Below are 18,621 nucleotides of genomic sequence, written 5' to 3' on the forward strand. Positions count from 1 at the left end.
CATAGAGTAGATGCCTGGCATGTGTCTAAAATTCTAAACATTTTTAGCAGTTTATGCTGAGGAAAAACATTGTTTGGTGAGTCACAATCTACGTTAACAAAGTGCTCTGGCAACTGGAGGCATTTTAAAGAAAGAAACAAGAAGTCCACTAAAATAATTATTGAAGAATTGCACTAATTCATTTTTATACCTCTTAATATTAAAATGCAATATATTCATTTAGCCAATGAAATAAAGTTAGATACTATGTATGAAAAGGTCCTCAAATTCTCCCTCATTAAATTTTAAGTTCTCTAAAGATAAAGAATATATCTTATTTACCTTGTATCACCGTTGCCTAGGACAATGACAAACTAGAGTAGGTGCAGAGAGGTTCAATACATATTCACTGGATGGATAAATTCAGCTTCACTTGGTCTCAGATAATTTACAAATGCTTGACATTAAAACACTAAATATTAAGTTAACACAGCATTAATCTTTTCAGCATAAACAAAGCACACTAGTTGGTATATTGCATATAATGTTTTATTGACAGTGACATATAGTAAAAATTTATGTATATATTAATTACCCATGGTCCCTTATAAATAAAGTTCTTCCAAGCACAATCGTACTGCAAAGTCATATCGTAAACTAAATTTTTAGAAGACAATTTAAAAAATAAAATGCATTAAAGATATTATAAATCATGATGAGATATTGAGATGGCTTATAACTCTGACTTTAAACATTCTAATTACAATCAAATGTAGACCTTTACCAAGAAGTTGGTAATTCTGTGGACAGAGCCCTTCTGGGGAAAGATTCAATTTTAATATAATTAATGGTCAGAATAGCATACCTGCAGTCCTATGTTCTTAAAAAGCTCATTCAGAGTCCATAAATGCAAGCAGAAGATTATAAAGTATTCTTAGATGCACAAACATCTTTTAAAAATTTGAAGTATTCAGTTTGCCTTAAGATACATTCCTTGAATTGAAAATTGTTGAAGTTTCCAAATACTATCTTTTCAGGTCTTCACAGCCTGGATCTGATCTGATAATAAAAACCAAATAAAAAATTATCAGTCTCCACAGGCAAGATCCATTTTCTAACATAATCCAAATAAATCTATAAAAACACTGTAGAAACGTATGCACACACCAGTTTTTTTAAAAGCACAAACATACTGTAGTTTTTGTTTTTGTCATTGTACATACACATAGTTAAGAGTCAACTAGTTCTCTAAGGCTTGTATGAAAACTAGGAGTCCCTTGCCTCATTTCTTCTTTCTCTTTTCACAAGTAACTGCTTCTAACTCCCTGTTAGGAGACTTAGCTCTGTATCTCTAAATATACTTTTATTCTTCTTCTTAAAATATCAGTTCCTTCAATGTAATATGAGGCTTCAGTTCTCACATACTTCTCTACCCTGCTCCTCTGCAACCCTCATTATACTTCCATTACTCCCATTTTTCTACCATATTAATATAGTCATCAGTATGACTAGGTAAACGCTATTAACAACTGAGACAGGTTGTACCCCCTTCCCTGTTACTCTTTCTTTCTTTTACATTTTGTTTCCTCCATTTTAATAATTGTTCCTCATTCTCCAACCCTGCCTATCTGCTTAGTTTTTTAAAGTACTTAACATAAATTCAATCCCACTACCCCCACACTGTTTAAGTGTGGAGTAATGAAACACCATTACATAGCCTATGAATTTCATTCGTATTATGAAATTATTTTGAATTACATAGCCTATGAATTTCACTTTCTTGAAGAAATCTTAGAGTTTTCCAAAACTCTAATCTGGACAAATTGTTCTCTATGCTTGCCCAGTTATCTTGATATGAGATCTTTCATTATCATTCTAGGATTTCATTATCTTTCATTATCATCCTGAGGACCCATCCCACATACTCTTATTCCTGTTTCGTGGTCTCTTATTTTCTCATCTTGGTTTATTCCCTTGTTTTTTAAGAGTATATCTCTCAATGGCCGCCTCAGTAAGAAGTACAGAGGTACATTCTTGAGACTGTGCATGGCTGAATATGTCTTAATGCTACAATCACAATACAATGATACTGCCTGAGCATATAGTTCTTTTATTTTCCCCTTGGACTTTTCCAGGCATTGCCCAATATTTCACAGCTTCCAAATGTTGATGTTTACAAGTCTGATGCTATTTCTGCTTCCTTATCCTTTACATGAAACTTCTTATTTTCTTCCCAGGAAGCTGGTAGGATCTTCCATTGTCTTCAGTGTCGAAATTAAGTAATGATGAGCCTTGGTGTGGGAATATTTTCATCCACTGCATTGGGCTCTCAAGAGGCCTTTGAACTAAAAACTCATCATTTAGTTCTAGAAAATACTGTTTGGTGATTTATTTGATGATTTTTCTCCCTCTTTCTTCTCCCTTTGTTCATTCTAAAACTCCTATTATTTGGATATGGAGCCTTTTTTTTTCTTTCCGATATTTTTTATCTTTTTGCTCTACTTTCTGAGAGAATGCTTCTATTTTATCTTCTTTTTATTGACTTTTCAATTTCTTCTAATATTTTCCAAAAACTTGTTTTTTTTTTTCCTTTGGTCCTTTTCAAGTAGTATCCTGGTCATAGTCATGAAAGTAATACCTTTCCTTATCCCTTTGAGGATACTCTAATACATTTTTTGAAATGTTTTCCCTAAATAAAAAGTAATACCTTTTCTTATCCCTTTGAGGATAGTCTAATAGTTTTTTGAAATGTTCTCCTGGGACACCTGGGTGGCTCAGTTGGTTAGGTGTCTGACTTTGGCTCAGGTCATGATCTCTCAGTCCATGAGTTCTAGCCTGACGTAGGGCTCTGTGCTCACAGCTCAGAGTCTGGAGCCTGCTTTGGATTCTGTGTCTCCCTCTCTCTCTGCCCTTACCCTACTCGTGCTCTGCTCTCTCTCTCTCAAAAACAAATAAATCTTTAAAAAAAATTAAATTCTACTTCCACCGATCTGTTTTTTGTTTGTTAATGTTCCATAACTTAAAATGTTTAGGTCCTCAAATGCCTGGTGATCCTTTGTCATCTTCTCGTAAGTATGAGTGAGCACTATAAAGCTGACTGAAGTTTCAATATGTGTGTGAGGCTTGTCAAATGTGGTCTTTATTCTAGTGTAGCTAGCTAAGCCAGTTTCTTGGAAATCTTTGATGTTAATACTTGTAGGTCTTTCTCTGGCTGGTCTTATTCCTCAAAGATGACTTTTTATATCCTGCCTACTGCTGGTGTCTTCTGGGAGAAGTAGGAGAAGGAAGAAGAGGATTACAATATTTGGTATCACTCCTCATTTTCAGATCAGCTCTGCCACACAGAGTTGTGCCTGGTGTTCCCCAGTCAAGATATTGTTTGACTCTCTGCAAGAATGGACCTTCAGTCTTTTGTGGGGGCAAGAAAATGTAACTGTTTTCTCTTTTCAGCCTCACCTCATCCTTAGTTCTACTTTCCATCAATAAGCCTTTGAGGGGATCTGAAATGTAAATTGGGATGCTTTCCAGCTGTCCTCAGTGCTAGTTCAGAATTCACCTTTCTCAGGTCTGTTAAGTCATTCAACATGCATCAGGCATCCAGCTTTCAAAATTTGGTTGACATCTTTGTCACTTCCAGTTTTTTGCCCTTGTGGGTTAATGTCTTTAAACAAAAGTCCCCTTTCATGGGGGACTTTCATTCCTCCATCTTTCATGGGAATTCCCCTTTCATTCCTCCATCTTTCATGGGAATACCCATATGCATAGTTTATAAAAGTCTTATATTAAAAGTTTGGAAGCATTAACTTTTCAATACAGATAAAGTGATAAAATGAGTACATTTCATTAGTCATGCGGAAAAATTTCTTTTTATAAATATCTCATTTGAAAGTTTCAGAGCTAGAAAACAACTGATACCTCTGCAATGGTTTCTATATATTCTTTGATGGTTTTAAAAAATACTTCATAGTCTACTTAGGAGTTCTTATCTTTGGGCTGTAATACATATGTAATTATCAAGAATCCTTCCAAAAGAGAATGGAATCATGGCACAAAATATGTCATTTAATATTTTACTCAAAACTTTTCAACCTTAAAATAATAAGATTAAATTGTTCATTAAAATGAACCAGAGGCTTTCTTGTTTATCATGCCAAGAAATTTCAGAATTCTGGAAGCAAAATGAAGAGATATAAATGCAGAATATCTATCCTTCACAGTTAAATTTACATAAAAATAAGTTTGGCTAATAAATTAACAGCTATAGGCACAGACTAGTCTCCAATATTAACTGCTACCTAATTTGCAAAATAGGTTTTTACCTCTTTTTAAATCCAGAGAGATAGTAGGAGAATCAAAAGGTAATAAGCTATTTACTATCATACAGGAAAGATGAAAAAAAGGATCTCCTATTCATAACCAAGCTGATTACAATTTTTTTAAAATTTTTTAATGTTTTTATTTAATTTTGAGACAGAGAGAGACAGGGCATGAACAGGGGAGGGGCAGAGAGAGAGGGAGACACAGAATCTGAAGCAGGCTCCAGGCTCTGAGCTGTCAGCACAGAGCCTGACACGGGGCTCGAACTCATGGATTGTGAGATCACGACCTAAGCTGAAGTCAGACGTTCAACCAACTGAGCCACCCAGGAGCCCCATACAATTTTTAATCTAGGTATTACGTTTCTTCCTCTCATAAATAGAGAGTAGTTAGGTGAAAGGGTAAATTTAACATTCATTGGTTTTTTTCTTATGCTAGGCACTTTAACAGAGTGTTTCATTTAACCCATACAATTTTTGACTTTTATTTTTTAATTGTATAGATAACAAAATCATATTCACAAGAAAATAATATATGATTGTTAATAATTAGTTAATAAGTAGTAGAATAAATCTGCTAGACTCAAAAGCCCAAATGCTTTTCATTACTATTCATGCTCCCTACATACAATAGGGAAACTGCCCACAGAAAACTGCTATAAATGTTACATAAAATAATACGGTAACACAAAGACATAATACTATTTCCAATAGTGTATTCTCCGTACAAAAATGGAGGTAAGATGCAAAGATTATGAATCAGAAAAATCAAAGACGCAAAAATTAGGTAATTAGACCAGAATTGGCAAGTGGCACTGCGATGTTGGATCGTTACTGACACCTAGTGGCCTCATTATTGCAGACAATATAAACTGGAAAAAAAAAAAAAAAGAGAACTATAATTTATCAACCTGTTTTCAGTACTATGATTTTATGAGCAATAGTAGGGTTTCTCTCTGTGCTATAACTTCACTGTGAGCAATAAGCAGTTGTAAAGTAAGAAATCAAGGCTGAAAACATGCTTCTGGCGTCTTCTGTAGAATGTTGCTCTGTAATCTGTTTTACGTGGGAATCAGTCCCATTAAATCATCAGAAGTGTAAACCACTTCTTTATCGCAATCTAAGAAACTAAGTTGGTGTGTTCACAGAAAAATTCCAGTTATTCTGCGAACCATGAGAGGTTCTCAATTATGTTTACTTAATTGTAAAATATGACTATAATATTCTTTGTAGTTTAATGGTAAATGTCATGATGTCTACACAAATACAAGACAGAAAAAAAGATAGTCTGTGCACTTTACTTAATACCATACTTTACTAATAACACATAAAAATATTTATCAGATGTACATTTAGTACTCTGAACCAGAGAAAGGTCTCTTTCGGTATGGGCAAGCAGCCTATTCTTAGATTCATGAGGACATGAATAAGAGAAAACAAAATTACACATAACTGGTATTAAAGGGTTAGTGTAGAAGAAATTAAATTTATAGCCACAAGACTACAACTAGAATTAAGAATATTTTGTCATTCACCCTTGCTCAGGGCAGGGAGATTCCTGGAGATTCCTGATAGGAATAATCCTCAGCTCTACTCACAAATGGACAATTTTTGGCCTGACTCTCAGGGTCCCGTAATAAAAAAGACCTACAAAACTTGGTTTTATTCACACCCATTGCTCTGCATGGGTCACTTCTTTAAGCCATTCCTGTGGTTAGTAAACAATGTAATCTTAGAGGAAATGCTAGATGTTAATTTATTCCTTCATACAGTTAAGCCTGTACCAACCTATGACAGCTATTTTGATGAATAACAAAATTGCAATATATAAAACATCAATACAATACCAGTATTTATAACACTAAATGAGTATTAAAAATTGTGTAAGGGTGCCTGGGCGGTTAAGTGTCTGACTCCTGATTTCAGCTCAGGTCATGATCTCACAGGTTCGTGAGTTCAAGCCCCATGTCAGGCTCTGCGCTGACACTGCAGAGCCTGCTTGGGATTCTCTTGTCTCTCTCTCTCTGCCCTCCCCACCTCAAAAAAAAAAAAAAATTGTATAAACATGTTATGTATAAATGGAGCTATACATAGAATTCAGCATGATTCTTAAAAGATATATGCCATGCAAACTTACTTTTTAAATATTGACAGTAAGGCCTAAAATTTGTCCCAAATTTCAAGTGTGCTTCTATTACTAGATATGATAGAAATTTGTTGCCATAAATTATAATTATTTTCTAGAGTTATCATATATATTGAATTGTAAAGATGCAAATACTTTATTTAAATAAACCCTTCAGAAAACTGTAATAGAAGTAAATGTAGCAAGGTACTGGATACTTACTGTATTGTTTTTTCTGACAGCAGAAATAAATGGAAACAAGAGGGAGAAAGGCTATGATATAACCAAAATGAAATGTAAAAGGAGGAAAAAAATGTGAATGGAATGGAAATAAAGGCTGAAAATGCACAGTGTTTTGTGATGTACCTTGAAGCCAGTCTACACCTTCTTGCAATCCTTCTCCTTTTATGGCGTCACTAGCACTGAAATAAAATCCATAAGAAACATATCCATTTCACTACATCATAGAACATAAGAATAAATAATTATAATTTTGCTATATGGCAAATTATTATATTCTAGTAACACATCTGAGCAAAGCTGGTTAAGCACTGAAACTGAATATACATAGGAAATAAAAGTCTAAGTGCTCAGGAAGAAGACATGATAAAATTATTCATAATTTATATAGACATTTGAAAAAGTATATCACTAAAAAATTATTATTCTACTTTGCCCAGTTCTAGTGACTCAAGAGCATTTATTTATTAGAAATGTTTGACTTCGGTTACAATTTAGCCACATGATGGAGTGGCTTTATTTGAAATGGAATTTGGTATCTGTAAGGTATAAACCTATGATTATAACTTTGGTAAAGTGGCAGAATAAAAAAATCTCAGATTTCAATCATACTCTTATACCTACTGGCTTCAGGAACCTGGATTGATTACTTAACTCTCTGTCTCAGTTTTAGCATCTATAAAATGATGGTAAATTGACTAACATAATAAAAGGCAGAGGATTTTTATAGTATCAGATCACCTTTTTCAAAGACATGCACTGACAGCATTTAGTATAAACAATTAGATTTTCTGAATGATTAGGGTTCCTTTTAACTGTGCTGAAGCAAGATTTAAAAATGTACCTAACTACCTAAAATAATTAGATGCTAATAAAATCAGAAATTACTTCCAAGGCATTACTTATTAGATTACAAATATGACTTATCATAGAATTATTTTTTAAATAGAAAGAAACCAACAGGATTGATACATAATTATTCAAAGCAAATTATAAATTTTCCGTATCAGTAGCAAAACATCAGTAACTGAAATGCTTAAATCAAGAAAGATCAGTGTATTGACTTTTATCACACATCTATAGTCCCAAACGAGACTATAGTCCCAACCAAACAAATAATACAATGGAAAAACTTTCCCCCTTTACTGGAGATGTTAATACTGTACTAAAAACCTTGCATCTTTTCCTAATAATTTCCAAATGTATGAACTCTACCTCTCCTTTTGAACACGTCATCAGGTCTATAACTAGAAAAAAAGCCAAAGTTTTTACCATGTCTTACAAGGCCCAATGGGATATGGTCCCTGGCTATTTCTCAATGGCCCCATCTCCTATAATTTCCCCCTAGATTTCTGTTCCAGCCAGCCTGGACTTCTTGCTATTCCTGGAACACACCAGGCACATTCTCACCTAAGAAAAGAAAAGTCTTTTTCACTTGGCTGATCTCTCTGTCTGGAAGGCTACTCCTCCAAGCCTTCGCATGAATTGCACCCTGACTTCAATTAGATCTTGCAGAGAGAGCACTTCTTATTATTCTCTCTCTTATTATCCTACTTTACTTTTCTTCATCCTTCCAGCTGACATTTTATATACTTATTTATCTGTTTCGTTACCTGTTGCCCTCAAAAGAGAGTAAATAAGCAAATACATATTGTGCCAGGGACTTAGTCAAAGAACACACAAGAAGAATATTAACAAAATCAGACCCTGAAAATCAGAGTTGACTACCTGTTTAGTACAATGATGAAAACCAATGATTAAACCACAGAAATTTTCCTATAATTTTCCAGGCTATGTTTCTCTATAATCTCTTGTTTATTGCCCAGTAAATGTACTTGTACCTAAGGCAAGAGAGATACAATATTTTATCTCCGTATTATTGAGTGTTACCTTTATCTGTAAAATGGGAAAAGAAAAATAGCTGTATTTTCAATTTTTTACATGCTTTAAAGAAAATAGCAAAAAATAAAAAAAAACAAATGAAATACTAATTAGAACTTAGTGAGATATTTTTTGAATTAAGAAGTCAATATTATAGATAAATTTCTTCTGTAAGTTATATAGAAAATATAGAACCAGGCAATATAATACTCCACATCATTACAATGTCAGGATGTTACTTTTTCTCTCAGTGAGAAATATTTAGGTGTCACAACTGAATAAATAAATCTATTAAAAGTCAATCACTGATTATTTTAAGTAGAAAGATTTTTTCCATTTACAAAGTAAATTTCTATTCCAAAATTAAAAGTAGGACTATATCTTTTACTAATTTAGACACAGATTTCTTAATGTACTTCCTATCAAAACAGTCCCAACACTTAATACAATGCAAAAATTAAAAATTATTTTACTTTAGATATTATCAATTTAGGTATGATTTAAAGAAATACAATGTTTCTAGCTTAAGATATTTCTTTACCTAAAATCCCTCCTTTCTTTACCAACCAAATACCACAGAACCTCAAATCCAACTCAAAAGGCATTTAGTAAAATTGACTCTCCCTCTGATTTCAAAGTAAGGAGGGTTTTACTCAAGATATGCAGTGTTTTGCTCCTGGGTAGAGATGCTGTTGGCCCTGAGTAACTGAGGCATTTTAAGGGCTTTTTCAAGCTCTCTTTTATACTATTCCTTTTTCAGAACGAAGGTTAGTTCTAAAAATTCTTTTCGGAGCTCTACTATCTCCTTGTTCATACTCTGTTTCTCCTTCTAGAGGCAGTAGATTTCTCTGCCTCTGTTAGACCTTTCTCCATAAAAACCTTCTTTAAAAAAAGGGAAACTGGAAAGAGAAGGACATCTTGCAGCAGGAGAAGGTAGGTGGGTGGACAGAAGGAAGCTTAAATTAATGTAAGGCCGGCACTAAAACACTAATATATCACTTCTGGTAATCCTTATTGGAATATTTTGGAGGAAAGACACACTGGAGTTAAATGTATCAATAAGAAACCGCTTTCCAAATAAACGCTGAATAATAATGTCAGATACTAATTATTGCAGAGTTCAATTTTATTAGTATGTCCAAATGAAATTATTATTCCCATTTCTATATACTCATATAAACCAAAATTTGTTGTGTATATACTAAGTACCTGGCACTATTATTATTCTAGGGGTTACAGAGTGAATAAAACCGATAAAATCCAAGCTCTCATGGTGCTAATGCACTAGTATGAAAAGATGGACTATAAAAGAAGCAACACCCAGATAAGACATTGCAATAGAAATATAAAGCAAAGTGTGAAAAAACAAGGTACAGAGGTAAGATATAGTAATATTCTGGAGGGTTATCAGGAGGGGTCTTTCTCCTGAAGGAGGTATAATAGCAAGTCAGGAAAATTATTTTGGATAAAAGGAGTAACACGTGCAAATGTTCTTATGGGATTGTGGATGGCTGATACAATGTGCAGAAGGAAATCAGTGTGGTTGAAATGGGGTGAGTAAGTGGGCTAAATTATTCTTTTAAAGAGTCATTTATATTTTTCTATCCCTAAAAAGATTTTAAAAGTTTTTTTTTTTTTCTAAGACTTACTTAGTTAAATAATCTCACACCCAAAGTGGGACTCAAACTCACAACCCCAAGATGAAGAATCACATGCTCCACCAACTGAGCTAGCCGGGTGCCCCAAGATTTGAAAATATTTTAACAATAACATATTCATGAGCACTTGCACTGACACAATTCTATACAACAAAATCCCTAGCTTATATCCTATCATGTTACGTCACTTACACGATAAGCTTGGCAAAGAAAAATTGAAGCTCAGAGATTTTTTTCAGAATAAATGAAAAGCAAATATAAAACTTTACCAAATGTGCCATGGTTTATCTTTGATGTTCTCTAAACACAGCAGTTGAGACACTTTTACAGATGTTACTGAATCTCTAAGATCCATTTTGTTTGCAAAGAATAAGATTGGTATTCGGCGGTGCTTAATATCTAAAAGAGAAAATAAGACGATCATCACACCTCCAACTTTTTGGTCCTTCCCCCCCAAATTCTTACTGTTTTCCAACCTCTTCTTTCTATATCGAACATACACAAACATTTGAAGACATGTACTGTCAGGCATGCATTTGAATGATAGGAGAATTAAAAACAAACAAACAAACAAAAAACCTTTCTTCTTAAGACTATCTGCCCTCTGGTTGGAGCTTTAAAACAAAGATGAGTGAGGTGGGAGTTGGGGCTCATTAAGCAGCTACTGAGCAGCACCTGCAAAGGGGTTAAATATTTTGTTTTTATTGTCAGTAGAAAGGAGGCAAACTTCAATGAAGTAGAAGATAAACTAGATCTTGATTTTAGATTTTAGTCACAGTTTTCAGGTAACAACCTGGATATTTTAACAAGATATTTTTTTACCTTGTTACAATTTTGGAAATATTTTCAGTTTTGAATAGATAACACCTTTAAATAGTTCAAAATTCAGAAGACACAACATGGTATACAGCAAAAGAATCTCCCTCCCACCTGTCCCAGGCTATCCACTTGTCCTCTCTAGAAGAGTTAACCCATATTACCTATTTCTTGGCATCTTTTTAGAAATATTTGCAAACAATTATTATACATTATTCTTTATACAGATAGTAGCAGACTATTCAGTTTTATATATTTTTCTTTTCACTTAATTTCATATCTTGAAGACCATCCCATATCAGTACATAATGAGCAGTTTCTTCACTATTTTAACAGTTGCAGAATACTGTCTGTTAGTACTATGTGCCATAATTTGTATAATGTGTTCCCAGTGAGATATATTTGTGTTGTTGCCAATTTTTAAAACTATAAACAATGCTGAAATGAATAAAAGTGTACACAGCAAATTTTGCACATGAGCCAGCATGTTTATAGGTTAAATATGAGAAGTAGAGTTGCTGGTGAAAGGATATGTAAATTGCTATTTTGACAGTGATTACTGAAAGGCTTTCCCTTAAAAATTGTATCAATTTAGGGGCGCCTGGGTGGCGCAGTGGGTTAAGTGTCCGACTTCAGCCAGGTCACGATCTTGCGGTCTGGGAGTTCGAGCCCCGCGTCAGGCTCTGGGCTGATGGCTCAGGGCCTGGAGCCTGTTTCCGATTCTGTGTCTCCCTCTCTCTCTGCCCCTCCCCCGTTCATGCTCTGTCTCTCTCTGTCCCAGAAATAAATAAACGTTGAAAAAAATTAAAAAAAAAAATTGTATCAATTTATACTTCAACAACAATGGATAAGAATTAATGTTTCCAGTGCCCTTGCCACAAGAATGTTATCAAACTTGTTGATCTTTTCTATATGACAGGGGATAGGTAAAAAGTACTATCAGAATATGTTTACTTTGTTTTGAGAAAGGTCAAGAATTTTTTCTATATATTCAAAGGATATTTCTATTTTGTCTATTTATGAACTATCTTACCCTATCCTTTCCCCATTTTTCTAGTAAGTTTTTATTTTCTTATTGATTTGTAGGGACACAACAAGTAGTAAGGGAAAAAGTCCTCTAGCTATGATATAAACTGCAAATATTTCCCCTTGCTTGACATTTGCCTTTGACTTCTCATGGTTTCTTCTAAGTGAAAACTTTTTAAATAGTAAAATTCATCAATCTTTTCTTTTAGGATTCTGGGTTCTGTGTTATAGTTAGAAAGGTCTCCTCTTGCCCTGTAATATTTTATTTTTTTATTTTATATTTTTTTATTTATTTTATTTTATTTTATTTTATTTTATTTTATTTTATTTTATTTTATATTTTATTTTTTGCCCTGTAATTATTTTAAACTTCTCCCATACTTCTCCCATAGTTTCTTCTACTGCTGTAATGCTGTGATTTTTACATTTAAATATTTAGTCCAGCTAGAATTTACCCTGGAACAGAGAATGTCAGAATGGATAAAAAGAAGTTAGACATATCTATATGATGTTTACAAGAAACACACTTGGAACATAAGGACACAAACAAGCTGGGAGGAAAAGGATAGAAAAACATTATGCACACATGTAAATGTAAGAAAACGCACATGGCTACACTACTATCAGAAAAAGTAGTGTTTGGGGCGCCTGGGTGGCTCAGTCGGTTAAGCGGCTGACTTTGGCTCAGGTCATGATCTCACGGTCTTGAGTTCGAGCCCCGCGTTGGGCTCTGTGCTGACAGCTCAGAGCCTGGAGCCTGTTTCAGATTCTGTGTCTCCCTCTCTCTGACCCTCCCCCGTTCATGCTCTGTCTCTCTCTGTCTCAAAAATAAATAAATGTTAAAAAAAAGATTAAAAAAAAAAAAGAAAAAGTAGTGTACAAGATGAGAAGACCGCATTTTTTGGTTATTGTTGTTCTCCGTGCAGTTTGCTTTATGTCAGTGTTTTTTAAGTTTTTGTTTAAATTTGTTAATTAATATACAGTGAAATATCAGTTTCAGGTGTACAATACAGTGATACCACACTTCATACATCACCTAGTTCTCATCACAAGTACACTCCTTAATCCTTATCACTTATTTAACCCATCCCCCCACCTCCCTTCTGGTAACTATCAGTTTGTTCTTTATAGTTAAGAGTCTGTTTCTTAGTTTGCCCCTCTCTCTCTCTGAAAAATGCAGGCATTTAAAAATTATAAAAGTGTCGATCGTTTACTCAAGAGGACAAAACAATATTAAATGCATATGTATCTAATAAATAAGCTTCCAAATATATAATGCAAACTTTGACAGTATTAAAGGGAAATATAAAGAAATCCACAATCATAGGTGGATACTTCAAGGCCCCTCTCTCAGAAATTGATAGAATAGACAAAAAAGATCACTAAGAATGTATAAGATGTGAACACTATCTATCAACTGACATTTACAGACCCTTCACCCAACAAGAGCAAAATACATATTTTACTTAATTGCAGATGGAAGAGTCACCAAGATAGACCATATACGTTGGGCCATATATTCCTAAGGATGAAATCATACAGAATATGTTATTCCATCAAATGGAATTAAGTTAGAAATCAATAACAAAAAGAAACCTCGAAAATTCTCAAATATTGGGGAAATTAAATATAATTTATATTTATATATTTTATATTTATATTATATTAAATATAATAAATAATCTAAGGGTCAAAAAAGAATTCACAAGGTAAGTTAGAAAATACTTTAAATAATAAAACAAACATATCAAAATTTGTGACATGTAGGGATGCCTGGCTGGCTCAGTCTATTGAGCATCCAACTCTTGGTTTTGGCTCAGGTCATGATCTCACAGTTTATGGGTTCAAGCCCTGAATCAGGCTCTGGGAAGACCTCAGCTTCAGATTCTCTCTCTCTCTCTCTCTCTCTGTCCCTCACCTGCTTTCTCTTTCTTTCAAAATAAATAAATAAACTTAAAAAAATTGTTTCCAACTGAAAAAGGTAATAAACACTGAAATACAATGTAAGTATAGAATTTTCATAATAAAACAAAGAACAAAAATTAACAAAAATTTTAAAAAGACAAACCATCAGAGGAAATTAACAAAGCCAGAGTTCTTAGAAAGTTAATATAATCAATACACTCTTTAAAAGATTGAGCAAGAAAAAACTGAGGAAACATAAATTATCAATATCAGAAATGAAGGAAGATACATAGATCTTATAGACATTAAAAGGATAGTGAGAGGATATTATAAACAGTTTTATGCCAGTAAACCTGACAATGTAGATAAGTTTAAAAATATGGTCATAAATTACCAAAAGTGACCCAAGGAGAAATACAAAACTTTAACAGACTTATATCATTTTAGGAAATTTAACTCAAAATTCATAGTCTCCCTACTCCCTGACACTACTTGCACACACACAAAATCCCAACCCAGATGACTTCATTGGTATATTCTATCGAACACTTAGGGAAGAAATAATACCAACTCTATCCAACCCAAAAAATAAAATAAAAAGAGAAAGAGTAAATACTTTCTAACCCATTTTATGAGGCCTCTATAACCTTGATGACTAGAGCATTTTAAGAAAGGTATAAACCAAAAAACCTCATGAGCACAAAAACAAAAATCTTTAGTAAAATGTCAGCATATCCAATTCAATGATATACAAAGAGGTTAATAATCAATGGTCAAATGAGGTTTAATCCAGAAACGTAAGTTTGGTTTAATATATGTGAATCATACTATCATTGCAATAGATGTAGAAAAAGCATTTGGTAAACTATAACATGAGTTTACGATGGAACCTTTTGGAAAATTAGGAATAACAGAAAATTTCCTTGACCTAATAAGGAAAGATATAAGCAAACCCTACTGAGCAGCATACTTAATGATAAAATGTTGGATGCAAAGAATGGGAGTAAGACACAGAAACAACATAAGTGTCTATCAATGGATGAATGACAAAGTTAGTGAATAACATGAGCTTGAACTATGCAGGTCCACTTATACATGCCTTTTTTTTTTTCAATAAATATATTGAAAATTTTTTGGAGATTCACCAACAATTTGCAAAAATCTATAAACAAATCATGTAGCCCAGAAACATAGAAGAAAAATTAAGAAAAGGTTAGGTATCTCATGAATGCATAAGATACATATAGATACAAGATAAATTTATCATTTAATATCATAAAAGATATACAAATCTATTATAAAAAGTTAAAATTCATCAAAATTTACATGTACATAGACCAAACATGGCAGCATTAAGAGATATGCAAACAAATGTAAAGATGCAGTATTAATTCATAACTGCATAAAATTAACTGCAACACATACTGTACCACTGAGATAATTTCAAAGTCATCTCCTGCACCTATTACAGTGAGCTTAAGTGTTGAAAGTATCTGTTTAAAATGCTATTTGACCCTAATCATCTCTATGTGAATTCTTCTCTCCAGTAAATCGTGTATCACAGTAAAAGTTATCTCTTACAGTTCTCACATATTTTTTCACCTTAGTTTGTGCAATACTGTAAACCTTGAATTATATGCCACCCATACAAAGTCCCACCAGTCATCCTGGAAGTGAAAGAAGCAAAGAAAAGTTATGACGTTACAAGAAAAAGTTGAATTGCTTGATATGTACCATAGATTGAGGTCTGAATCTGTGGATGCCTGACATTTCAAGGTAAATGATTCCAGTATAAGGACCAACATAAAAAAAAAAGAAAAGGAAATTCATGAAGCCATTGCTGCAGTTATGCCAGCAGGCATGAAAACCTTGCACATTTCATGAAATACCTTTTCATCTTGTATTGAAAATGTAGCTTTTATGTGAGTGCAGGATTGCTATAAGAAAGGCATCCCTATAGACTCTAACATGATTCAAGAAAAAGTGAAGTTATTATGTGAACATAAAGCAAAAGGAAAGTGGAGGATTTAGTGCTAATAAAAGATACTCTGATGGGGCTCCTGGGTGGCTCAGTTGGTTGAGTGTCTGACTTCGGCTGAGGTCATGATCTCGCAGTCCATGAGTTCAAGCCCTGCGTCAGGCTCTGTGCTGACAGCTCGGAGCCTGGAGCCTGCTTCAAATTCTGTGTCTCCCTCTCTCTCTGCCCCTCCCCCACTCATACTTGCTCTCTCTCTCGCTCTCTCTCTCTCTTCCTATCTCTGTCAAAAATAAATAAAAACATTAAAAATTTTTTTAAAAATAAAAGATGGCCTGATAATTTTAGAAAGAGATTTGGCTTAAAAAGTATCAAGATAACAGGAGAAGTAGCTTCTGCCAACCAAAAGGTAGCAGACAGTCTCCAGATGCCATTAAGGAAATCATTGAGGAAAAAGGATATCCATCTGACCAGGTTTTTTTTTTTTTTTTCAACGTTTATTTATTTTTGGGACAGAGAGAGACAGAGCATGAACGGGGGAGGGGCAGAGAGAGAGGGGGAGACAGAATCGGAAACAGGCTCCAGGCTCTGAGCCATCAGCCCAGAGCCTGACGCGGGACTCAAACTCACCGACCGGGAGATCATGACCTGGCTGAAGCCGGATGCTTAACCGACTGCGCCACCCAGGCGCCCCCTGACCAGGTTTTTAATGCAGGTGAAAGTGCCCTATTTGGGGCGGGGGGGGGGGGGGGGAGTCACAAAGGGCATTTATTAGTAAGGAAGAGTGGCAAGCACCAGGATTTAGGGCAGGAAGAAAGTAGGAAAAAGGTAAGACTTAACCATTTCTTTTTTTTTTTTAATTTTTTTTTTTAGTGTTCTATTTATTTTTGAGACACAGAGAGACAGAACATGAGCAGAGAAGGAGCAGAGAGAGAGCAAGACACAGAATCTTGCACAGAGCTGTGCTGACAGCTCTGAGCTGTCAGCACAGAGCCTGACGCGGGGCTGAACTCATGAACCACGAGATCATGACCTGAGCTGAAGTCGGATGCTCAACCAACTGAGCCACCCAGGCGCCCCAAGACTTAACCATTTCTATTCAACATTGTACTAAAGGTCCTAGCCAGTGCAATAAGACAAGAAAAAGAATAAAAGGCATAAAGACTAAAAAGGAAGAAGAATTTTTGTTGTTAACTTCATACATAGAAAATTCTAAGAAATCTAGAGAAAAATTACTAGAATAAGTATATTTAACAACCTCCCATAATATATCAATATTTTCACATACTAGCAATGAACCATTAGAATATGAAATAAAATAAACTATTTACAATAGCTTTGAAAATATAAAAAAAAAAAAAACTTATGGATAAGTTGAATGAATGATGTGTAAGACCTACATAGAAAACTATAAAAGATAGAGAAATTGAGAAAAGGATAAATACATGAAGTGACATACCATATCCATGAGTTGGAACATTCAATGTTAAGTCTAATGTTAAGATCTCAACTATCTCCAAATATGATCAAAATAAAATCCCAGCACAGTTTTACAAAATTAATAAGCTGATTTTAAACATTATTTAAAAATATAGAACACCTAAAACTACTAAAATCATCTTGAAGAAGTAGACCAGGATTAGAGGATTTATCCTGACTTCAAGATTTATTATACATCTATGGTAATAAACACAATGCAAAAGTACATAAAAGGGATCAGGGGAACAGAATACAGAGTCCAGAAACAGACACACACATATACACAAATTATATTCAATAAGCATGAAAGTCAAATGATTTTGACAAGTAATTCAGCAAAAAAAATTTTTCCCCAACAAATGTATTTTGGGGTAATTGGATATCTGTAAAAAAAAAATGCAAAAATTAATTCAAGATGGGTCTCAGGTCTAAATATAAAAACAAAAACTATGAAGCTACTAGAAGAAAGCATAGGAGAATATGTTAGTAATCTTAAGGCAGTAGGCACAGATTTCTTAGAGAGGACATAAAAAGCTTGTATTAAAAGGAAAAAATGAAGGTTGATGGAGGGAGGTGAGTGGGAGATAGGCTAGATGGGTGATGGGTATTAAGAAAGGCACTTGTGATGAGCACTGGGTGTTGAATATAAGTGATGAATCACTGAATTCTACTCCTGAAACCAATATTGTACTGTATGTTAACTAAAATTGAAATTAAAAATAAAAATTGAAAAAATTGATAAATTAGACTTCACCAAAATTAGATAAATATGTTCATTAAAAGATACTGTGAAAATGGGACACCTGGGTGGCTTAGTTGGTTGAGTGTCCAACTCTTGATTGATTTTGGCTCAGGTCCTGATCTCACAGTGTGAAACTGGCCCTGCATTGGGCTCTGTGCTGGCAGTGTAGAGCTTGCTCAGGGTTCTCTCTCTCTTCCTCTCTCTCTGCCCCCCACCTCTAGATAAACTTAAAAAAAAAAATAATGTGAAAAAAATAAACAGGTGAGCCACAGACTGGTAAGAAATCTTCAAAACACATATATTTGACAAAGGTACTCTATTTAGAATTTATAAAGAAATGTTAAAATTCAATAATAAGACAAACAACCAAATTAAACACATGGGCAAAAGATTTAAAAAGACATTTTACAAGAGAGGGGTGCATGGGTGACTCAGTCAGTTAAGCATCAGGCTCTTGATTTCAGCTCAGGTCATGATCT

The 18,621-nt window shown here is 34.0% G+C and overlaps 1 protein-coding gene across 1 annotated transcript in view; it reads right to left on the bottom strand.

Moving 5' to 3' along the window:
• Positions 1–332: 332 nt before the first annotated feature.
• Positions 333–18,621, bottom strand: part of ARL6 (ADP ribosylation factor like GTPase 6) — a 40,946-nt gene continuing 22,657 nt past the window's right edge. The window contains exons 6-8 of the mRNA XM_047876475.1: positions 10,469–10,598; positions 6,787–6,842; positions 333–1,038 (exon numbers count right to left, since the gene is read on the bottom strand). Coding sequence (XP_047732431.1) covers positions 1,013–1,038; positions 6,787–6,842; positions 10,469–10,598 — 212 coding nt within the window. The 3' untranslated portion in view covers positions 333–1,012. The remainder of the gene's footprint in view (positions 1,039–6,786; positions 6,843–10,468; positions 10,599–18,621) is intronic.

This window comes from Prionailurus viverrinus, chromosome C2, assembly GCF_022837055.1.
Source record: "Prionailurus viverrinus isolate Anna chromosome C2, UM_Priviv_1.0, whole genome shotgun sequence".
NCBI classification, from domain to species: domain Eukaryota; kingdom Metazoa; phylum Chordata; class Mammalia; order Carnivora; family Felidae; genus Prionailurus; species Prionailurus viverrinus.